We start from the raw sequence: 25,543 nt of genomic DNA, 5'->3' as shown, positions 1-25,543 counted from the left end.
ATAAAAGAAGAAAAAAGGGCTATGTGATGTCCCTTAGTAAATGACTATCACATACAACTCAAATTTTTCGAACAGCCTTCTGCTTAGTGTAGATTCTCTCTCACCAAAGTACCAATGATTAAAAGCAAATTAGGGGTGTTAGGTAATGTTATCGTTAAGTGGCACAGAATGCAAAAGGATAAGAGTCTTCAAGAGAAGCTTTCCATCTCTATTCTCACATTCACCAAGAAGCCCAAATGAAGATGCTAGGAGAGGGCTTCCCTGGTGGCACAGTGGTTAAGAATCCACCTGCCAGTGCAGGAGACACAGGTTCAAGCCCTGGTCCAGGAAGATCCCACATGCCGCGGAGCAACTAAGCCCGCGCACCACAACTACTGAGCTTGCGCTCTAGAGCCCGTAAGCCATGACTACTGAGCCTGCATGCTGCAACTACTGAAGCCCACGTGCCTAGAGCCTGTGCTCCACAACAAGAGAAGCCACTGCAATGAGAAGCCCGCACACTGCAACAAAGAGTAGCCCCCGCGCACCGCAACTAGAGAAAAGCCTGCATGCGACAAAAAAGACCCAACGCGGCCAAAAGTAAAATAAAATAAATAAATTTTAAAAAAGAAAAAAAAAGATGCTAGGAGAAAGCCTACTGGGAAACCAACAGAGCTCCCAGGGCAATTGGTGGCTGATACTGAGCTTGAGAATAATAGCCTGGCCAAGCTCAGAAAATGAAACAAATCACTTTGATTTTTAGTCTATTCCATCTAAAAAATTTCTTTAATATTGGTACCCATGAGACTAGTATAGCTTATATTACAAATTTTACTTATCTTCAGAAGAAATTCAGAGTAGGCCTAATGATTCACAAAAGCTATAAGAATCCTGTCAAGACATAGACTTTAAAAAATTAGATCTAATATGGGAGAACAGGAACCTTTACACACTCTTGGTAGGACTGCAAATTTGTAAAATATCCTTTTTAGAAGAGAATTTGACAAGGTAGCAAACATATAATATGCATATCTATGGACTGACCAATTCAATTTCTAAAAACACATATTTGTATAAGGGTACAAGGATATTCATTACAACAGACATATTTTAGCAAAAACCTGGTAACAATCTAAACAGTCATCATAATAGTTTGAGTCAATAAATTACAGTATATCCATAAAATGAGATACTGTGCAGCCATTAAAAAGAATGAGGTGGACAGAATGTGTTCATCGGAAAAAAGTACAGAAGACAGAAAAAGCATAATCCTATTTGTGTAAACACCAGAAAGAATTTACCTGTATCTGTGGCTATACAGAGAAATGTAAAACATACGGTTGCATATGCATAGAATGTCTGGCAACTAATTCTAAGAGTAGGATTCGGGAGAAGTTGGATATGTGTATTTTTTTTTTTAATGTGAAAACAACAGAATTACTCTTAATACATATTTGTGAAAGTTCTTAAAGATATTACAAATACATTTTCAATTTTAAAAACAAACATAATAAAACCTAAGAACAATTTTCCTTAAAACACTTCTATATTATGGCACTGAGGTAAAGACTTTTCTTCTTTTAAATAATGCTGAAAGCCAAGAAACAAATGTGAGGAAAAATCTATGACCTTCTCAATGCATGAAAGAAAAGGTTACATCCTTGTGGGTTGGCTTTTATTTTGTTAACATGAACCTGGAATGGATTTTTATCTATTAAAAAAGTACAATATTCAATGCATGACAGAGCACATTATACTCATGTTAGCAGATCTTAACTATGTGAACCAAACGTACTAAAATAACTTTCTATATTAAAAATGATGGTATTCACACAGTTAAGATGCCATCACATATGCGAACGATGCTCCTTCAAATACTGTTAATGTCAATGTTCCTTACACCCATATTTTTTGGATTATTAATTGGAAATTCTACATGCCAAAAACATGAAGTGGTAAAATTAAACTAATCTAGACTGATGACATAAGCTCTCTTCAGAAAGCCACATTCCACATGTGGATGTGAGATAATCTTCCATTATTCAGTGGCTGCAGAATTAATGGACAATTTCTCAGAGCTGAAGTATTTTACAAGCTCATAATGAAAATGCTTTCATTGAGCTTTTTATCAAGCAAAGAATTATACAAAAAACTACGAAGACTGGGCCCCTAGAGTTTAGCAGGTTACAAAATAAGACAGATACATGAAAGGTACAAACCGAGAGCAAACAGAAGGAACAAACCAAATCATAAAAGAACAGCGAATTAGCTCTGTTCTATGCAGCCATGGTGGTGCCAGGAGGAAAAAAGAACAAGAATCTTAAATATACTTAAGTTAAAAAAAAAAAACTTTAAATGTAAAAGTTTAAAAAAAATTCTAGATTTCCCTATCCAAACTAGGCAAGGTAAGAAGTAGATCTTTCAGATTTAGAAAAGTTTCAGGGAGAATGAGAAATTTTAGCACCTATTTAAGCAGCAACTTGGGGGACAGAGGAAAGGTGGCTTGTTCCAGGGCTGCAGCAACGCTCTGGAGACGCAGGAACAACCTGAGCAATACAATAATTATTAAAACCCAGCAGTTTTAAAATTATTAAAATGCAGTAGTTAAAACTAAAGGGCAGTACGATTATCGGGGTTCTCCACCGATAAATGTCAAACTGACAACTGGATGACTGTATCATGCTAAATTTAAAACATCCTATATACTTGCTTTACAAAGCCAAAGTAAGTCTTCCTTCTTAGGCTATCATTCCTTTTAAACTTAGATTCAACCCCATGATGCATTTTCTCCTGCCATTTTTGTGAGCTTTTAGGCATCCTGGCAGCTTCAGTGACCACTGTGGAATAAACTGTGATGGCAGAATTCAATCTGCGTTTAATAAAAAGCCAGAATGCTGGACTTCGCAAAATATAGTTGCATTTCTGGGCATGAAGATTAGAAATTCACAACTGCTCCTCTGAAGTAATTTTTTACTATTTTGTTGATACTTTCTCCTGGACACTGAAAAGACAAACATAACAACTGAAACCAACCAGTTACTTACACAGCAGCCTGATCTGATAGCTTCCGTACAGCCTCTACTGGACTTCCCTGCTATAATAAAGCTGAAAATTTACCCCACAGCAGAGTCTGCATTCAACTTCTCGTTCCAAAGATACCGCCACTCTGCCCAACAAAAGGTATCAATCAGCTTTGTCCCTCGAGTCATGACTAATTTTTTTAAATGTTGCAGCAACTTCAGATCTTACAATTCAATAAATGCAGTGACTGGCTCAGCCTCTTAGAACAGGACTGTGTCTGGCTCAGAGTGGAAATCCTCACACTTGAGGAGGGTGCCTGAGTCCCCCACCGGGCAGCCTGACAGCCTCATGACATGGATGGCCAGTCAGAAAGTCCACGTTAGCATAAGAAACTGTCCGATAAGGTCAAGCACAAAAACACGGACTAGGAGACTTCCGTCTACTCTTACAGAAACGCAAGTCAGACAGAATTTGTGGAAGGCATATTGAAATCCAATACAGATTCCTCTTCCATTTCCATCTTGGAAGATACACTTGCCTACACAAAAACCATGAGGCTGAGAGTGTTGGGTTTTCCTTAATGTTACAAAACAAGTTAGTGGCAGCTGTCACTCCCTTCTCTGTGCTCTCAGGGCACCTTGTAAACTCCCTTGGCAACTGTTTCTCTCATGTTCCAAGCAGCCCCTGGCAAAGAAAAGGAACTAAAAGATACTTCCTCCCAGTACAACAAATGAGACTGTCTTGCCATACATCTCCACCACTTTTAAACCAGCAGTTCGAGTACCGCCCTCACTAGTGAAAATTTGGGACATTTTCATAGTCCCTAGAAAACTGCTCTGTCATTTCACTTTTGATGGTCTAGATTTTTTCTTTTTTCCTTCAAAATTGTTTCATTATTTAGGAGGAAATGGCTACTGTAAATCCAACAGAGAAATGGTTCCTGGTTCGAGAGACGGTAAAAACATATACGCTCAATTCACTGAAAAGAAGTGGGTGATGAATTGCTCAAAAAACATTCCTGGACTTCCCTGGTGGCGCAGTGGTTAAGAATACGCCTGCCAATGCAGGGGACACGGGTTCGAGCCCTGGTCCGGGAAGATGCCACATGCCGCAGAGCAACTAAGCCCGTGCACCACAACTACTGAGCCTGCGTGCCACAACTACTGAAGCCCATGCGCCTAGAGCCCGTGCTCCGCAACAAGAGAAGCTACCGCAATGAGAAGACCGCGCACCACAACAAAGAGTAGCCCCCGCTCGCCGCAACGAGAGAAAGCCCACGCGCAGCAATGAAGACACAACACAGCCAAAATGAAAACAAACAAACAAACAAACAAAAAAAACCCAACATTCCCACTTTCTTAATTCCCACATTAGTACATTTTGGTTTTCTTTTCCTAAAAAAAAAAAAAAAAAATAGTGCACAACAGAAGAAAAACCAATTAAGTTCAAAGTTAGGATAAAAATGAGCCCCAAGTGCCTTAGCAAGGTGATATTAACCCTTTAATGGCCAGCAAAGGTTTTTCAATTCATTCTCAAAGAAAATTTCCAGAGACCAAGAAGCTAGGTTTTGGGCCTTAGGGATTGCTAATATGCTGATAGAGCAAACACCAAACGGTGCTTATTACGTGGCTGGAACTTTTCAAAATACATTTAATTTTTACAAGTCTACTGAAATAAGTGCTATCATTATTCCCATTGTACAAATGAGGAAACTGAGGCACCAAGAAATTAAATTAATTGTCCAAAGTTAAGCAGCTGGTAAATGGCAGAACCATGACTCAAACGCAGGCGCTCTGACTGCAGTCTCTCATGGAACCGCGGTGCTGGGCTGCCTCTCCTGCAGAGTCCTCTCTGTACACCAGATGACAGGCAGGGAGACCACAGGTCCATATTTATAATAATCCATCAGAAAAGCTTCTGTTATGAAATAAAATCCAGGCCTACCTAAACAGGAAACACACTCCACATAAACTAAAGCAAACCTATGCTTTCAAGATGGTAGACTTACTGAGTACATCTACCACCTCTTATTCCTCAAATCTCATTGATATGACAGAAAATTTTAAAGAAAAACAATAAACCATGATGGTGTAAGACAACAGGCAAAAGTGATATCAGTTAAAAATGGACTGATGTGGAAAACAGAGCAGAATAATCACAACTAAAATCAGGTATAAAAGAGGTTTGCTACAGAGATAACTACTCTTCCTGATGAAACAAAGTATAGCAGAAAGACAAATCTTTGAATTAAAAAGTATATGGATGGGGTTTCTGGAACTATCACCAGGGTGATTTGTTAAATGATGGCCTATAGCACTTGTATTTAAGAACAGCTCTCTTTCAACCTCCAAGCACAGGCCTTCCCAAGAAACACAGAGGAAAAGAAAACCAGCAAAGGCACTCTACCCAGGACTGCAATACAGTAAAGTGGTGTTCCATGCCTACAGCGAAACCTTCCCTGTGGCAACTGTGGGGACCGCAGCTCAGCCTCACCCTCACCGTCCAGGCTCTGAGCTGCCTGCTTGTGAGCATGCCCAGCCCTGCAGGGAGCCTTTGCAATTAGGGAAGAGTCCTGTTGCTGAAACAGTATTACAGAACTTTTGAGGAAATCTCGAGTAATTAACCTAATCCTATATTTAGAAATATGAAAGGATCACCAAGGATCAAAACAACATAAAACTCAAAGAACTAGGATGAAAGGTAACAAGTCAAAGTTAATAGAAAAAACTGACATTGGAATTACAACAAATTCTCAGTTATCTATACCAATGGATGATTTGAGGTATAAGAACCCTCAAAACTATTTGCAGCTGGCACTGAAAATGTCTTCTGATTTCTATTACAGCAGATTTATCACACAAGGAAAATTCTACATAGAACTTTTATTCTCTAAGGATATAAGCACTGAGACCAAAATTCTGGCCCTACTCTAAGTCGCTTATTTTATGGAGCCTTGCGCAAATTACCACTTTTCTGTCTTAATTTTCCAGTATATTAAATGGGGACAATATTTTGTCCCATTTGCCTCAAAGAGATGTTTTAACAATCAAAAAAGAAAAAGTACCTTAAAAAATTTGGAGGGGGGGCTTCCCTGGTGGTGCAGTGGTTGGGAGTCTGCCTGCCGATGCATGGGACACAGGTTCGTGCCCCGGTCCGGGAAGATCCCACATGCCGTGGAGCGGCTAGGCCCGTGAGCCGTGGCCGCTGAACCCGCGTGTCCGGAGCCTGTGCTCCGCAAAGCAAAAAGCACCATACAAATGCAAGGTGACACTGTTAACTGAAGACAGGCTGCATACTGGGAGCACATGGAATCCAGCCTAGGCTGAAAGGTTTGCAATGGACAGTCCACAGGATACCTTTATAGAATCTATTTCCTAAGACAGGCCGATTTACAGTCAATAGTTCTTGGCTACTTTCTAGTAGTTAGAATGACGCCATGTTGTCCTCTTCAGGAGAAACTGAGGAAAAGGCCCCCTCTTTTGTCAACTGATTCAAAAGAACACATTCTGAATTCTGCAGAGTCTGGGGTAAGATTGAATAAATACTGCTAGGACTTCAACTGTTAAATCCAGGGAATCAAAGAAATACTGCCAGTAATTTAGTCATCTGAGGGCACTGTTCACCAAGAGATACCACATATGCAGCTCGAACAGTCAGTCGGACTTATATAAGTTGAAGACATGGAGAAGTTTGAACGAGACAGGCTTTCTTGGCAATCAGGTTTAAGGACTTACTAAATACATAATATATTTATTAAATAACAGCTACATTCCAAATATTAGACAAAGCAACTTGCTGTACTAACAAGTCCAGACCATCCTCAAAAGAAGCAAAAACTGGTAAAACACATTTACAGTCACTGGTACAACAGTACTATGAACAATCACTGTTAAACTAGAATAGTAAGGGATCAAGTACGTCAAAACGATATGCATATAAATCACACGACATAAGAAAAACAGAAATACTCCAGAGTGCTTTGCAAGTTGAGGTTTTAATAGGGTTCTTCATAAACATTATTAAATTCTCTATTAAAATTTGCTTTCCATTAAAAGTAAGAGATATTTCAATCAAATATCTGGCCCTTGCTTGGATTGATTCACATAAATCAGTCATGAAAATTAAACTTATGAGATAATTGGGAAAATTCAAACACTAGCTGGATATTTGATGATAAGATATAATAATGGCATTGGATTATTAAAAACAATAGTGGTAGCCCTTACCTTTCATAAATACAAACTAAAGTGTTTGTTGATAAAATGATGTGATGTCTAAGATTTATACTAAACGAATACGAGGAAGAGGGTTGGAGTATAGATGAAAGAAGTCTGGCCATGTGTGAGTTGATAACTCTTGAAGGTGGGTACTGGAATCACAGGAGTAACTACGGTATTTCCTCTATTTTTATATACAGTTGAAGTTTTCATAATAAAAAATGCTTTAAGTATACAAATCAAAGGTGACTCATTCTTACCTCTGCTAGAATCTTTTATTACAATGTCAGAGATTTCAAACAGTTTCAGAGGAAGGGGCATCTTCCGATTCGCAGCTATGGTCTTTAGAAGGCCAGGAAGAAGGGTAGTGCGTGCCACCTACAGGAGAAGACATGAAATTGCACTGACCAAATAGGAACCAGACATACTTGGTTATTAATCCATGGTCTCACAGGAAGACACTTTTGGAAAATGCAATGCTTAAATATCCAAGTCATTCTTTATTTTTAATTCCAGTACTTCATATCCTGCTTCATTTCACAAAGTAATTGAAGTAAATTACAAGAAATACAAATATTTAAACAGTTTTAACGTGAATTAACCAAATTTTAAAAAACCAGGACCAGGGAAAAAATGTAAATGCAATTAAAATACCAGGACAATGAGAAAAACAGAACACAAATATGTAGGCACTAAAAACCCACACAGCTGCTATGGGCAGGCTGTGACTACAGTTTTCAGCTTAGTAGCCAAAACAAATAGGAAAATGTATAGTTATTTCATTCTTAATATTCATAAGAAATACAAATACACATTCCAATTCTTAAAAAAAAAAGGGCAAAACTTCCCCTGCTTTTGTCTGTGAAATAAATTTCTCATTCTAAGCTGTATGAGATACGTTAGCTTCCAACACATCATGTTACCAGAAGGTTTTATGAGCGACGGTATTACATCTGCAGTCAGACTCCAACACCATTATCTTTTGCCCAGACTCTGCATGAGCTTTCTAGGATGATTTCTCTGCTTCTACTTTGCCACCTTATGATCTATTATTCTCCCCACAGAGTGACCCTTTAACACCTAAATCAGATCACAGAACTCTCCTGCTCAAAAACGTCCAATGGACTTCCATCAGATTTGGAATAAAACCATGCCCTGCATGGGGCTTTATGTGAATCTGGGCCTAGCCCCCTCTCCAACCCCGATGCCCGCTGCTCCCCCTGGTATACTGCACGTGCTCCAGCCACATGCTGCCATCAGGATCCCGTCCCAGGCCTCCACACGTGCTCTTTCCTCTGCCTCATACATTCTTCCTCTAGATTCGTAAGTAGCTATCTTACTTCCCTCAGGTCTCTGCTCAAAGGTCTACATGGTCCTACATGGGCCTGCCCTGCCCACCCTGGCTAAAACAACAGCCCCTCTTAGATCCTGCACACGTAACATTAAGCCCTTAAAAGGACTTGCTAGATTGTGTTGAGGAAAGAAGAGAACACAGGGACCTCCCTGGTGGCACAGTGGATAAGACTCCATGCTCCCAATGCAGGGGGACCGGGTTCAATCCCTGGTCAGGGAACTAGATCCCACATGCATGCCACAACTAAGAGTTCGCATGCCACAACTAAGAAGTCCAGGAGCCACAACTAAGGAGCCCATATGCTACAACTAAGGAGCCCCCCTGCCGCAACTAAGACCCAGAGCAACCAAATAAATAAATAAATATTAAGGAAAAAAAAAGAAGAGAACACCTTTCCTACTATATTCACTCTACCAGAAAGCTGCTATTAGCCTTCAACTCAGTGCTTTCTGAAATATGGGTCACTTTCCCAACCAGAGAGAAAGTGCCCAAACCATTCACAGAACAAAACTACAATGTTTAAGGAAAGCTTAACTTATTAGAATAAAAACAAGCCACTTTTGTAGATGACTTTTTTAAGGTTTTTTTTTTTTCACTTTGTTTTATAGATAAGATTTATTTATTTAAAAACTCACAGCAACACAAAAAATTAAACCTGAATCAGATCAAGCTCCTAGATCTAACTCCAATTTACTGAAAATACAGGCGACCACAGGAATATAGTCAGCAAAATCCTAAATGTGAGAACTCTACAGGATAAGTGACCCAGTTACTTCCACAAAGTGAAAGGGGGAGGGGGAGAGAGGGAGATAGGGAAAGAGATGAATGGTTGGAGGAGCAACCTGTGAATTAAAAGAGACTTAAGAAGCACATCAATCAACTTTAATGTATGAACCTCATTTGAACCCCAAATCAAATAAACTATTTTAAAAAAGACACCTGAGAAAATCTGAACAATAATTGGATATTTGAGGATATTAAGGAATACTATTGCTAATTTAGGGGGATATGGTAATTATCTGTAATTGTGTTTACAGTAATTATAGTAAAATTTTACATACTTCAGTAAATAACATTTCTCTTATTTCATCCATTCTCTAGTATAACTACTACCAGAAAATAGCCCAAAGTTAAGAATTATGCAAAAGAAAGAATAAGCTTAGACAATAAATTGAGATACAAGACCATGAACAACTTACACTTATTTTAACCATAAATAAATATAAACCTGTTAGCCACACTGGTAATGGTAGGACGTATCTGTTCATAAAGGAGGAGTAAAATAGAGAATCTGTCAAATCTAAAAGACAGACTCTCATCTCTTATGTATTTAATGCAGAAATACTGAGTCTTACATGTGCTGAGCCACAGCTATTTAGAGTGACATTTAATGTGTTACTGATTTGTTTTCCTTCCACTTATATAAAATAGATACGATGTAAACTCTAAAGAACATAACATTACCACATTGTAAGAAACCTATCAAGCTTGAGAAATAAAACTGGGAGAAAAAGAAACACTTGGAAAAAACTCAAATAAAAATCCATTAAGATTTACTGAAAGATTTCTCTATCCAAATGAATTTGAACATCTCTTATTAAACAGAACACCTCAGACGTCTTAGAAAAGCTAGTGGGCATCAGAAATCCAAATATAAAAATTATCACAATCCTTCTAAACTAGCGTAAAGATTCTTCAAAGTTCTGACACTGAATATGGAGAAAGAATTTATGTATTTGATGCATATTATTAGCAATTAGTTCTTTAGTCTAGCTCTAATCTGCCACATTAGTACGTAGCTCTATACATTAAATCTAACTTTAAAAAATCTAAATCTTAACATTTTTAGAACTTTTAGAATTTTTAGAAGTAATCCAGACACTACTTTTACAAAAGTGAAAACCAAGATCTAAAGAAACTATCTCAAATCAGAGTTCATGTATTATTTTATAATTAACTTTCTGAAAAGCATTTCCTTCCAATTCTAAGATTCCCCTTGATTCTAGAAGACATGATCTTCTCTAAAGCCTGTCTAAAAAAACACTGAAATGCATATACAAGGAAAACAGAATGAGCTTACTAGTATGAAAGAGATAAGACGATTCAAAGTCATTAATAAGCAAAGATATTATAACTTTGAAATGCTCTCTTTTTATAGTTAAGGTCTGAATCTATCATGTAAATCACTGAACGTTTACTATCAAGGGAGTATCATTCTCATTTAAATATTCCTAACCTCCACATGAAACTGCCAATAAACTAGACAATGACAATGAAAGGCACAGTCAGCATAGTCCAGAACTGGCATAACGATTTATTTCAAAGTAAAAGACTTAATGGAGGTACTGGGAACAGGTGTAGTTTCACTTATTACAAATGGATAGAAAAGAGACGAAACCTGAAAATAGTATTAAAAAAAAAAAATCAATTGTGAAATGGAAAGCTCAGACAAGAAAGGCTGGGCTAGGTATAGGTAGCACGAAGCAAGTAAGAACCATCTATAAGGTAATCAAGAAAAGATTATAAAATATTTAAAGAATTTTTGTCAGCAATGTATGTAAGAACCAAATATAAATCTATCCAAGAAGAAATTCTAAAGAAGCTCTATGATTTTGCCATTTGAGATAAAATAACTGAAGAGACTTTTCACAACTCATGTACTGTCTCTCAGTTTTTACCCAAATTCTTAACTACTTAAAACTCTTACCTGAAATTCAGCTGTTTTAGGATTACTTATGAGGACTGCCTTTGTTGCAGAGATATCCAAACCCAGTTTATCAGCAATATCTTCTTGGGAGCACTAAGAAATACATAAAAATAGATCAATATGGAAAAGCAATGACTAAATCCAATATAAAAAAGTATTTAATGCTGTAACAACTTTTGATGGCCTCATGGCAATGTAGATTATGTAAAGTAAGCTAAGAATAAGCTGAGAATAAACATATATCAATTAAATTCAGGTCCACAGCAGATGCAATTTAACATTAATAATTCTCTTACAATGAGTTCTAACCATGATGCAGAGCTAAAGTACATTTTTCACATGGAGCTGGTGGTATAACCTGTACTTGGGCCCCCCTAAGCTAGCCTCCCACTGACCTTACCAGTCGAGTCTGCTACAATCCCCTACTCATTCCCTGAACTGTATACTTTTCCTTACCTTTACCCGAAATGCCCTCCCTGCCCGACTTACTGCCACCCCACCCCCTGAAAGATTCTACTTAAAAGACATCTCTTCCACCACTTCCATAAAAATAACCCTAATGACTCCAGTCAGAAATTCTCTCTCCCTCCTTGGTGCTCATATGACTTTGTGTTTTGACTACTATTGTAACCTCTGCAAAATCTGTACTGACTTGTGATAGAATGGTGGGACTAAGAGCAGGATTCCCATGGCCTCAACTACGTCACTTAACTTCTAGGCAGATGTGCTTGATAAAGCTCTGGGTAATGAGCAAACTCCTAGGCACTCAGCCACCAAAAAGAGAAAGATGCCCGTCACCCTCAACACCAGGATGGTAGGCAGAGTTCTGAAAATAAAACTCAATGACTATGAGATAAAGCAAATACAATACCTGGCACAAACTAAGTGACCAAAAAATATTAATGATGATAACTAATGTCATTATTAAGAATAAACAATTATCACATATATTAATGTTAACGTTTGAAAGAGTTTAAAACTTAACATGAAAATTGATGTACCATCAGTTACTCTTTTCTATTTTCCAACATTAGGTTGGAAAATAGAAAACTGTCCTCAGGACTAGTGGTCTGTATTTCACTTAGAAAAAAAGAATGGGTTTGGATGCCAACGCCAGTTCTAATGACTTCTGCCTTGCTCTTTCAGGAAGGATTCTGAAGACACATCCAGGCACAGCAGAAAAGAGCTCCCTGCACCGCCATAGCTGCAGCAGTGGAGAATGGCAGCAGGCATGCTGGGATAACCATTTTTTCCTCCATAACATGGAGGAGTTTTAATAACAAGATTTAGACATAATGTGACCAATTAGGAAATGCAATTTACATGATGCGAACTATTCTCAAACAGAACTAGTACTGCCTGTATCAAAGAAAAAGGGCCCACAGACACATGGCTACACAGCTAGGTATCTGAGTGACCTTGCACTTTATCATGATGATGGACCATAAGGGACAGAGGTAAGAAGCAATTTAAATCAGGTATCCTGAAGCAGCAGTAGCTAGTATACAGGATGGAATGTTTATAAGTGTTAATATTTATGTGTTTATTTTAAATAAACACATTTACTTGTTAGAAAAAATAGAATAAGTAAACGAAGCCCATAATTTTTACAAACATTCTTCTTAAATAAGGCTGAAGTAGGTTTTTAGTTTTAAAAGTGAGCTAATTTAAATGAAAATATTACAACTGGTATGCAGATATAGCAAAAATCATGATGATGATATGTGAATTACTTACACCTGGGAAGTCAAGGGCTGGGTTTTAGGAAGAGAAGGGCCACTACTCTTGTGGAAAACTAGATATAAGGCCCAGTGATGTTTAGGTTTGCTTAGAAACTATGTAACTTTATAAATACCTTTCATGTGGAAATTCCTATAGCAAAACTGTTACTACAAATCTGAAACTCTCTAGCACCTAATTCTGACCCCCGCCCTGTCCCGCCCCACTGTGATAAAGTGTTGAAGTGACCTTGGACAACTGAACAGACTGTTTCTGGCACTCGTGGTGGGACAGTTCAGTCACAGGCCTGGGGTACACACAGACCTGTGCTGGAATCCCTGGTCCACAGCCAACTGGCTGTGCGAAGTGGGACAAGTTACCTCAATTCACTGCTGTGTAAGACAGAAACACCTACTTCACAGGGCTGCACTGAGAGATGGAATCATGTACATAAAGCCCTTTGTGGAAGACAAACTCTCTCTGCAGAGTAGCTACTTGTCAGGAGGCAGAGAACGTGCTCCCCCTTAGATGCATGGGGCTACACAGTTACAAAATCAATTCCTTTGCCACTTAATTATAAAAAATAGAATACATTTCTAAAACAACAGAATACATTTCCTTGTGCTATTTTTTGTACATCAGTTCACGTGGAATCACTGCTGCTCCTGACTGCATATGCATATGTGGCCATATATGAATGACATGGTCCTCAACCCTAGCATTCAGTCTGACATAACAGAAAAGCACTCCTCAAGGAGTCAAAAGGCCAGATTCTGGTCATGGTTCTCCTGCTGTCTGTGTAAACTTTGCTGGGTACTTATCCTCTCTCGGCCTGCGGCTTCCTCACTGGTACAGTGCCTGGCATATAACAGATGTTCCATAAATGTTGTTGAATAAAAGATTTCTAAACCAGAAAAAGGAAGGTGTCGGGACTTCCCTGGTGATGCAGTGGTTAAGAATCCACCTGCCAATGCAGGAGACACGGGTTTGAGCCCTGGTCCAGGAAGATCCCACATGCTATGGAGCAACTAAGCCCGTGCACCACAACTACCGAGCCTGCGCTCTAGAGCCTGAGAGCCACACTACTGAGCCCATGTACCACAACTACTGAAGCCTGCACGCCTAGAGCCCGTGCTCCGCAACAAGAGAAGCCCGCGCACCGCAACAAGAGTAGCCCCCGTTCACCACAACTAGAGAGCCCACTCGCAGAAAAGAAGACCCAATGCAGCCAAAAATAAATAAAATAAATTAATTTAAAAAAAAGATTAGGGCTTCCCTGGTGGCGCAGTGGTTGAGAGTCTGCCTGCCGATGCAGGGGACACGGGTTCGTTGCCCTGGTCCGGGAAGATCCCACATGCCGCGGAGCGGCTGGGCCCGTGAGCCATGGCTGCTGAGCCTCCGGCTCAGAAAAAAAAAAAAAAAAAGATTAAAGAAAAAAAAGCAAAAGGAAGGTGTTGAACTAGATCTGGAAGGTCCCTTCTGGTAAGAACATCCTATGAATTACAAAGGCTCAATAAAGTGACGTGAGAGAGGCTACATCTCCTCACCAGCCCTCTGTGTACTGGTCGTGATTCCCAGCACTGCCTTCTGTAAACACCTTAAAAGACTGAGACTTTTAGAGCTGGAATTGCGTTGGGAGGAGCTTTCCTGGTTGTTTTGGTTTTTGCCTTATATCGTTAAGGTGAAACGGACTTGAATAGTCAAGAAGTACACTGTGGGTACCATAGCACAGCTCAGCAAGAGAGAGAAAGAAACTACAAATTGCAGACACATTTCAATATCTTCAAATGCTCGATCTGCTGGGGGAGGGAGATTTCTGTCTGATTTTGTAATAAAACTCATTTCCTGACTTAGGCCTTTCATGTCAGCTTTTCAACTCAAAGCAAATGTCTGTGAACATGTTCAAAGACAAAGAAACAGGCTTAACGTGGAGCAGTCCACAAGCCCTTAACCAGGGCGGCATCTAGTGGGTACAGCCACAACCAAATTAAGACTAAAAATTCTAACTTAATAAATTTGGTTACGAACTTCATTGTGAACCCTCAACAATTACATGAAACTCTAAAATTTAGTCCTTCGTGCTTTTCTGTGACTAAAAAAAAGAAATCTTCATTTCTTTACCAGAAATTACACAATCTCAGGTAACAAAGTGTTCTTTATAACTTTTTATAAATTCATATAAGGAATCACAGAACAAGTAATTCGGAGATTCAAAGAAAGCAATGAGCAGGGCACCAAAAGCATGTACAACATACCAGAGCAAAGGTAAGTGCCTCAGTGAATCCAGCAGCTGCCATGTCATGTCTCAGGAGTTCTGTGAGTTTATTTAGGGGAAACTGGGGGGAAGAAATTATTTCACCTCAATAACATTTCCCACTTTTTTTAATTAAAAAAAAGAGAGATTTATAGAAAACTTGTCACTTAAAGGAAACCACCCTTCCATCCTAATATGCTGCTCGTCCCACCATTTCCCCACCACACCGACCCCTCCCCATCACCACTACCCCAACACTCCTACCCAGACGTACAAACCCCCCGCTTCTACCCCTCCCACACGCCACTTCTGCCTTCAGGCCCAGGATCCGAAAATGAATCTCCGACTTAGAGATGCAAGAAGGGCTCCAAACTTGAAACCTGTCTTTCTTCAAAGAACTAGTCATCACAGGTTTTCAACGTACTCTAATCAATCGGGCATCTGTTTTGCATCCTCTCCACAGCAAATGCCTCTCAGAGCAGAGCATGGCCAGTACTGCTTAATTCCTATGTTCTGTTTTTCTCGAAGCCTTCCTGGCATTCAATAATCAGTTTCTAACAATAAGGAGTGTTTATTTAAGGGTGCAATCTTACTTGATTAGCTATGGTGTATGTTTTCGGGAGAGTCATCTGAATGTTGTTATATCCGTAAGCAATAGCTGCATCTTCTATGATATCACAGGCGTGGATAATGTCAGCTCTCGTTGGAGGGATTTCAATTTCAATCTGATTCCCATCGCCTATGACTTCTGACTTTAAACACATCCTGGTCAGAAGCTTGGCAAGATTTTCTGGAGTTTCTCTGAAATAGGAACGTACAAACCATAAACTTCACTGGATTATTTAAAACATGTTTATATTTTGTTTTAAAATATGCTACTACCTGAAACCTGTCTTTCTGAATTCCAATGGACACCAGACATCCTAACTGATGTTCTGTTGTCACTTATTACTCTGAAGGGATATCAAAATTCTCTCCAAGCATTTTTTCAGGGAAAATTAAGCAGTCATATGTGTACTTCATTCTTGAATTCTCTTCAACAGTAAATAAATAAATGAAGTTTTCAGAACATACCTGATCCCAACTTTTTTGTTAATTAGATCAGCTCTCACCATCTCCTTTCGATAAGCCAGTTCCTTAGAGAGAGAAAGAGTTTGAGAAGCTGAAATCAGTCGTGCCAGATACAGCATTAGCCTCTTTCTAATTCAATTCATTATTGTTGTGGTTTCATTACCCTCCCAAGAAGTTGTCATTAGAGCCAGATATCAAACTCAGTGCGCTTCAGGACATTATCTGCTACATTATATTCATACGTGAACATTCTACTTGCTAGACAACTGGAACTGCTTGGAAATATTATAAAATGCCAAACATTTTTCTCTTTTACTTGATCAATCACCATTCTCTTCAGCAAAACACTAGTGCATTGCATCATTTCTAAAATGCTTACAAATCCTGCTGAAGATTTTCAATTTCACCTCATGCAAGTAGGTGTTTATGACCAAGAAAGAATAATTCATGTGCCGTATTGTACTATCCATCATACTAAATCTAAGAGTGTTATGAAGTCATTCCTTTCCTATCATTTTTTTCAGGTGGGGAAAAGCAACTATGACCCAGTCCTAGCTATCAATCTGCTCCAGGACAGCCAGGCTGGGAGCATCTCATGAATTAGTACTCACTCTCCTTCAAACAGTACGTAACTCTACCATGTGAGATAGGAACAAACACACATAAAATCCAGGCTTTTCAGCAACGTTGGAAACATACCTATGAGTATTTCTTATCACAAAATTACTCTCAAAACTGTAACCGCCACTAGCAAAAAGGCCATAAATTTAAAAACCTGTTTGGACTCAGGTAAGGACAATGGGCTTGCTATTCAAAATGCAATTCTCAGAGCAGAAGCATCATTATCGCCTGAGTGCAGCCACCACCATGTGAAGAAGCCCAAGCTAGCCTGCTGGATGAGAGGCACTTGACCTGTTCACCTCATTGCCAAGACGCAGACATGTCAGTGAGGCCATCCCAGCTCATCCAGCTGCTAGCCTACCAACCAGCTGGAGCCTAGCAGAGATTAGCCCAGCCAGTCCTGAGCAGAACTACCCAGCTGACCCCCAGAATCATGATATAAACAAACGATCGTTGTTTGAAGTTAGTAAACCTTGGGGTGGTTTGTTACATAACAAAAGCTAACTGATAACAGCAACTACAATCAATTAAAAAAAAAACTGCTATTGGGACTTCCCTGGTGGTCCAGTGGTTTGGAGGGTTGACTAACCTTAAAAGGGGTGAGACTATAAATTACCTAGGTACCTAGTTAATAAGGGAATAAACCACAGGCATTATGGCCATATAATGCTGTGGTATAATGTAGTGGGTTGGGAGTGAAATGTGGTATAATACAGTGTGTTGGGACTGCCTGGGCTTAAATCCTAGCTCCACCACTGAATAGTAATAGGCAAGCTATTTAACATCTCAAGGTCAAGGGCCTAATGATAGCACCCAGCCTCATAGGGTTAATGTGAGGATTAAATCCATGGAACACACACAGTATAGTGCCTGGCATGTAGGTGGGTGGATGCACAGATAGACAGAAAGACCAAAAGCACTCTATAGCTATTATCATTAATGTTATTGCTGTTGTCAAAGTCATCATCATCATCAAGTCACTTCTTCTATACTCACTGGAAAGGTATGTAATTTTCCATTAGGAAAAACTACCTCAGCTGCTTCAACCCTGAAAACAAAAATAAAGCCAGAAATAAAATTAAATATAAATAAAAATAAAACTTAAGGGGAAAAAAGGGCCATAAATTCTAAAAATGTGTGTGGTTAACAAAACTTTCACTCGGTCTACAACTGCAGCCTCAACACATTCAATCTATTCACATTCCAACACTGCTGTCTGGATTAATCCTCCCACACACAACATTATTATTCCATTTCCTGTGGCTCCCATGTCTCTTCAGGCAGCACCCACTTGATAAGTTTATCTCCCAGTCCTACAAAGCATGCATCCTTGATGAACACCTTGCCAATACTGACACACACATTCCAGGCTTTACCAGGGTCACACTGTTACACAATGAAAGCTGACTGACACAACCACTAAAATGCAAATCAATTAAAAAAAATAACCAACACTGCCCATACAATTTCAGTCATGCTTTCTACAGTTATACATTTATTTTGAATTATAATACTCTAGAATAAACTATGATGCTAGTACACAGTAAGGGCCATATAGGTTTGATAAGCAGTTTTTTAAATAAAAAATTAGCTTTGGAACAAATACAGTAGTCTTATTAGTATACACAGGATACATGCTTCGCTCTTATATACGATTCTCTATCTTTGTTTAGCTGTTCCTTCTGCTGTTTCTCCATGTTCAGTCTCAAATCCTTAAATACAGCTTAAATTACATTGCCTCCATGAAGTCTACCCAGATTGCCCCAGCTAGCAGTAACCTGCCCTTACAAACGGCCAGAACATCACTGAAACCTTTTAAGGTACTTATCACTTTTTACTTTATACATTATTTGTTCATGTCTTAGCTCCCCAAAGAGATTATATATTCTAGTTACAGGAACCACATATTTCATCTTTATATTTAGCACAAGGCCTTAGTGCTCTGACTTCAGAACAACAGGCCATCATCGATAAAGATGCCGAACGAACTTACGTAAATTGATTCTCACAATATTCACTGAACGTGGTAACAATGATATCAAGAACTATTTTTGCCTGCAAAGGAAAAAAACAAATATTATGGTAATCCATAAATATACTTTCTTCCATCAGCTGGAAATGAATTAATATAATTTAGTCTCCAAACATCTAAAACTGTATCTGTATATATAAATTTTAAAGAAAGAAGTGGAGTAAAAACTCTTGAGCTTGAGAGGCCCTGACCTTATCTTCAGGTGTTCTGCATTTATGCGGTTCTCTGACAGTTACAATCCATGACTGAGACAAATCATCTATTTCCCCACCCCCTCCCTTGGGCTGAGCAAATTTCAAGAAAGACAGATGGCTAACTATGGCAGTAAACCTTATCAGTCTCCTAAGTTTCTGCAGCCAGATGCCGGACTCCTGGCCCAAGCACGTACTAGCAGTCTGATTTTGCGCATGTCACTTAATTAGTGTCTTTGTACCTTTGTTTGTTTGTTAAGTAGAGATAATAAAAGTTCCTACCTCATTTGGTTAATACAAGGATTAAGAGTATGAGAGTGTGTGTGTATAAAACACATAGAGCAATACCTGGTACACAGTGAAGGCCATATAGATTTGTTAACTTTTTTTTTTAATTTAAAGAAAAAAAATACAGTAACCTTATTGGGATATATGCTTTGCTTTTACATATACTTCACTCATATAGAAGCTTCAGAAAAGATATCCAAGGTCTGCTAATGTGCAAATTTTAAAAAAGTTTTTAACAGGAAAAGCTATATTACCCTGACAATATTTCTGAAGGCACATATGGTATATAAAAGTTATAAATGAAATATCTTACAAGGATCTCCAATCCTGTAAGATGTATGTGAATGCCATTTATCTGCCCTACTTCTATACTCCAGCCTTCTGCCATTCAAGTTTACCTTTCTTAATTTGCTTAACTGCCACCTCACTCTATGGCTTACTTAACCTTTGTAAAGAAAAAATATGCCATAAAAAAAAGCTTTCATAACAATCCAATCTAATATATAGTGACGAAAAGTGATTGAAAGATTAGTATTCTACATATTCTAGACATCTTTGTGTGTATAAACCCTTTATCAATTTGCTAAATAAAACTTGATAGCCAGTTGGTTTTAACTTTTTTTATCAAGTACACGAAGGTATGAAATTAGCATTCAAACTAAGCCAACTAAGATGAACACTTTATACAGATGGCATTACAATGTATACCCCCTTCTCTGTTTTACAGTAATGTATTTGGCTAATTCTCTCACAAGATGACAAGTTCCTTGAAGTCAAGAACATGTAACTCATTATTAAATTCATGGCATTGGAAAGATAGTAGGTGCTCACTAAACATTTGTCAACTGAATGAAAGCACCTTAACCAAAGTACAGAATAGCTACATCTTTCCAATTTTCTAAATGGCTAAAGTATGTCCTCACCTACAAAATAAACATATTTTAAAGTTTAGCCACATGGTCCTGGCCCAGAAGTAAAAATCTACCCTGACAGTACAAAAATAGAAAAAAAGTTTTATTTACCTTAGTAAAGTCAGTCCCTGTGCATTCAATAAATATATTTCTAGTATTTACTGTTATTTTGGAATGATGTCCTGCAACAAACACAAAACAATAATGAGAAAACAATTAGTTTCAGAAATAGAAGTGCACGAAAAAGCTCTACAAAACAGAAACTACATTTTAGTTTAGAACATAATATAAGCTGACACCTCAGAGGTAAGGAGATATACAACTTTCATTCTAAGCTCCCATTATAAGCTGGAGAATAAAGATAAAATAAAAACAAGGCTTTACTCAGTGCATTCCATATGTAAGGTGCTTAACAGAAGTTGTCTCATCTCATTTTCACCACGATCTATGACAGGGCTGCAGGCAGGACAACTAAGATTCAGAGATTAAGCTCACTGAACATGATCACAGCTATTAAGCCGCAAGGCTAAGATTTGGGTTTGGATCTGGCTCACCCCGAAGCCCACTATAAGTACTAGAGTCCAAGATCTTGAGGAAGAAAAGATTCTCCTTCCCATCATGAATCAACTGAACCCCCTTCTCACCTCCAGAAGGGCAAACATCTATGGCTCTGACATCACTAAATTTTGTAAATATGTTCAATTTGCTTCTTCAACAAAAGCTTCAGAAAGGAGTTAAGAGGGTGAAATTCAGTTTTAAAATTTTAATTTAACTATAAAACAGCAGGCCAGACAGAATTTGACTTTAAGTTTAACTAAATGAATTACCTGCTAAAACCACAATATCAACACTCTTTGGAGGAATATAACAGAACCCAGAGACTAGCACCAGAAAATATTTATAAACTTATAAATATGTATACATTTATAAATTACATAAAAATCACCAGTAACATATTGAAAAATGAATGAAAAGAACTATTACAATAAAATCCACAAAAGACCTGAGATTCTCAGATTGAGTCATCTGTCTGATTCAGTCAAGTCTACTGAGAATTCCACAGAAATGATAAAGAATAAGAGGGAAACAGCAAAAAACCTATGGTGCTTAAGAAATAACTCACCATTGATGACTGGAGGCATTGAAAGGACGACACCATTGCTATCATAGATAACCGGATACAAAGGTTTATTTTCAATTATATGTAAATAATGTTTAAGGTGGTTGTCAGTCTGAAAAAAAATTAAGTCAAACAAAATTAGCTTTTTATTTCTGTCACTGTAATTAGTTTACATACCTACCTAGCATAAAAAGAGGGGGGAAAATCAGAAAAACAATAAAAGAGCCCCCAAAGTTTTAAATGTATAATATTTTCTAATGTAAATTAATATCTCAGAATCCTTATACAGCCTCATTTCCTACTGGGGAAAGATAAGACCACAATCGTTTTTCAAGGCTGAAAACAGACTTGCAGAGTAAGCCTGAATCACCTTAAGCAAAACACAAACCATACAAAACTATTTAGATAAATAGGAAGAAATCACTTGCAAATCAGGTCAATGATAATAGCTGCTTTTTCCAAATGATACCCACCTCTTTTACTATTTGTTAAATGCAATTTAAAGTGACTACTGAGTTCATTTTCACTGCTGAATTCTAAAGTGCTAATCACAGGAGGCAGATGCTTTTTAATAGTGCATGCTACAAAAAAACTAGCTAAATCTCATTGTTCCTTATACTTGAATGAGTTTTAGTTATACCTAAATGTGAATATTACAATGCGGTATGACCTACTTCAGTGGTTCTCAATCCTGGCTGTACGTCAAAAACATCTGAGAGGATAAAAAAGTAATAACAGGGCTTCCCTGGTGGCACAGTGGTTGAGTCCACCTGTCAATGCGGGGGACATGGGTTCGATCCCTGGCCCGGGAAGATCCCACATGCCGCGGAGCAACTAAGCCTGTGTGCCACAACTACTGAGCCTGTGCTCTAGAGCCCACGAGCCACAACTACTGAGCCTACGTGCCACAACTACTGAAGCCCACATGCCTAGAGCCCATGGTCCACAACAAGAGAAGCCACGACAATGAGAAGCCCAAGCACTGCAACAAAGAGTAGCCCCCGCTCACCGCAACTAGAAAAGCCTGCACACAGCAACGAAGATCCAACACAGCCATACATACATACATACATACCTAAGTAAAAGTAATAATAAATAAAACTATGTCCAGACCTCACTCTAGATCAAAGGAATCAGTATCTCTGGGTTGGAGCCCAGACACTGCTATTTTTTCAAGCACTTTTTATTGTCCTAATTAAGACTTGATTTGGAAGGAATTTCATGCTTTATCCAGAGCTATTACATTAACATAAAAGAACATTTACCTTGTATATGTTCATCAGTTCACAGGCTGTATACTCCTTGGTCTTATTTAGAGGCTTGAATTTGATATCGGAAGGTTTCTTTGCAGTATAAGTAAATGGGCCTGACAAAGTGTCCAAGTCATGGGTACCAATAGCAACCAAGGCTCTTTTCCTAAATGTGGAGAGACAGAGAGAAAGAGAAACAGAAAACGATTTGAATATCTCAAAGCAGAAATTCTAAAGATAACAGAGTGCAGGGGTTTTATTTTTAGACACTTCCTTAAAATAGCCTGTTACTACTATATAGCACCTTCACAATCATTAAAAATTATGAGAAATATAAATATAAAGCTACTTAAAACACATTATTTCAGCAGCTGAAGTAAATCCCGTCCACTACGTTTTCCCTAGTACTATGTTATTAGGACGTTTTCAAAGTCAACATACCCTTTTACCTTCTTTTAATCTATTTCCTCTAGTGTCCTCAAGTAAACATAAATCTTATTAAATTAGAATAAACTACCAAAAAGCTCCTGTGTTTTTTGGCTTTTCCATATTTTCCTAAATTTCCTGTCACATAGCTATATTGCTTTATTAATGGAAATTATTTAGCTTTAAAAATTGTGAATTATATTTAAAATTTAATATGTAAGGAAATTTCAAGAGCTATTAATTTCATTTGTTCTACAGTTTATCTGTAAAGGATTTAAGGTAATTTTAGGAACTTAAAGCAAGATACAAAGTAGGAGAGAAAGAAACAGAAGTAGGGATATAAAATGAAGCCAGAAACAATGTTGATTAGTACTAAATTAGAATTTCAAAGCTTACAGTCTTATCACAGAGGGTCACAAATTTGGCTCTAAGCTTTCCAAAAGACAATTCAAAAGAGAAACCTGGTCAGAATTTATGATGTTCTAAAGAATTCTTAAAGTCTTAAAGACTATGTGTACATATATTAGAATATGTATGCATAACCACAATTAAATATCAAATGGAGGGCTTCCCTGGTGGCGCAGTGGTTGAGAGTCCGCCTGCCGATGCAGGGGACACGGGTTCGTGCCCCGGTTCGGGAAGATCCCACATGCCGCGGAGCGGCTGGGCCCGTAAGCCATGGCTGCTGAGCCTGCGCGTCCAGAGCCTGTGCTCCGCAACGGGAGAGGCCACAACAGCGAGAGGCCCGCATACCGCCAAAAAAAAAAAAAAAATAAAATAGATAAAATCATTAGTAATCAAGGAATGTGTTAAAGTCCATATTACATGAACCATGACATAGTTTTTAAAATCTGTAAGAAACAAATTTTGGTCAACCTCAAATTAACACAACATTGTAAACCAACTATACTGAATAAAATTAATTAAAAAAAAAATTTTTTTCGTCAAACTCCAAGACAGGTGACTAGAACTTTATAATAAATATGGGTAAACTGAAGAGTTGTTGACAAGCCTAAAGGAAGTGTTACTTTACTCAATGAGTTACATGTTTATATACTAGCATAGGTAGATATATATAGATGGTTAAGTTTAGATAAATTAATAATTAACAAATTCATAGGTAAGAAAGTCCATGTTTTCTTGGACATTAATATTGGTTTCTTAATCCTGAAACAGCACCTCAAAATGTCACTAAATTTCAACTTCAAACCAATCACAAAAAAACAAATTCCAGATTAATCAAAGAGCTATGCATTTTGAAAAACAAAAGGCAAACACACACACACACACACACTCACACACAAACACACACACACACGGAACCATAAAAATTATTCAAAGAAAATATAGGAGAACAATGCTTAAAACTGTGGAGTAGAATATCCCTTCTTAAGACACAAAACATAAAAGTCATATAGGAAGACTGACAAACTTGACTATATCCAAACTGTAAACTTTATACAACCAAAAGCCCCAAAAGTCAAAAGACACACTGAGAGAAAAGGTCTACAACGTAGGTACAGAAAAAGGATTAATATCCCAAATGTAAAAAGATATGAAAACAAAAAGTAGTCAAAAATCAAGATTTTACCTATTCTACTGGCAGAAATTTTATTAAAGTCTTGCTGTGAAAAAGTAGCAGCTCAAAGAACTGGGCAGAAAATTCTGCTGCTGCCAACTGCAGAGGTCTCATCTAGCCAAATGTTTCGAGTGTGAGTCAGGCTAAGTATGCAAGACTCTTTGCCTGCAACAGAAACCACTTCTCAGAGAAAAAGAGCAAAATAAGAGCCTCTTACATAACAAAATATTCTGCATGCAATCAAAAAGCAGTGCATATGAAAACAGAGAAACATGACATACTCCACACGAACCAACCCATAAAAACCAATGCTAAGATGACCCAGATTTTCAAGTCACCACAGATTTTTAAAACGTTACTACTACTACTACAAAAAAAAAAGCCACTACAAAAAGCATTCAAGAATTATGTGGAAAATATACACATAATGAACATACGGGGAAATAACAGACAAAAAAAAAAAAGAGACTTTTTAAAAAGGAACCAAACAGATTCTATAGAGATGAACACTAAAGTAACTGAAGTAAAAAGTTCACTGGACCCTTCCAGCCAAGATGGAGTAACAAACACTAGATTTACTCTCTTGCCTGATACAATCACAAAAAAGGCAAAACATATAAGACAACAGTTTTCATGGATGGCACTGGAGGTCAGGCTATGAAGGGCAGATGACAAACAGGAAACAGATAAGGTGAGCCCTACGACAGCCCAGCTGACTGCCTGGAAGGGTTTCAAGCCACAGGGCAGGAAACGGGGTCTGGCTAGAGCCCAGTGGACTCCCTAAGTTGAGGAGACACAGCTGA

The 25,543-nt window shown here is 38.1% G+C and overlaps 1 protein-coding gene across 3 annotated transcripts in view; it reads right to left on the bottom strand.

Annotated features, from left to right (window-relative positions):
- Window positions 1–25,543, bottom strand: part of FARSB (phenylalanyl-tRNA synthetase subunit beta) — a 68,386-nt gene that overhangs the window by 27,977 nt on the left and 14,866 nt on the right. For all 3 annotated transcript variants that reach the window (XM_024763178.1, XM_024763177.1, XM_024763179.1), the window contains exons 6-15: window positions 22,751–22,901; window positions 21,489–21,597; window positions 20,477–20,547; window positions 18,937–18,998; window positions 17,940–17,991; window positions 16,326–16,387; window positions 15,845–16,052; window positions 15,253–15,333; window positions 11,279–11,371; window positions 7,478–7,595 (exon numbers count right to left, since the gene is read on the bottom strand). In XM_024763178.1, the coding sequence (XP_024618946.1) occupies window positions 7,478–7,595; window positions 11,279–11,371; window positions 15,253–15,333; window positions 15,845–16,052; window positions 16,326–16,387; window positions 17,940–17,991; window positions 18,937–18,998; window positions 20,477–20,547; window positions 21,489–21,597; window positions 22,751–22,901 (1,007 nt within the window). The remainder of the gene's footprint in view (window positions 1–7,477; window positions 7,596–11,278; window positions 11,372–15,252; window positions 15,334–15,844; window positions 16,053–16,325; window positions 16,388–17,939; window positions 17,992–18,936; window positions 18,999–20,476; window positions 20,548–21,488; window positions 21,598–22,750; window positions 22,902–25,543) is intronic.

This window comes from Neophocaena asiaeorientalis, unplaced genomic scaffold (genome assembly GCF_003031525.2).
Source record: "Neophocaena asiaeorientalis asiaeorientalis breed wild unplaced genomic scaffold, Neophocaena_asiaeorientalis_V1.1 scaffold86, whole genome shotgun sequence".
Taxonomy (NCBI): Eukaryota; Metazoa; Chordata; class Mammalia; order Artiodactyla; family Phocoenidae; genus Neophocaena; species Neophocaena asiaeorientalis.
The sequence above is the reverse complement of the archived record's forward strand: the minus strand, read 5'-3'. Positions and strand labels throughout refer to the sequence as shown.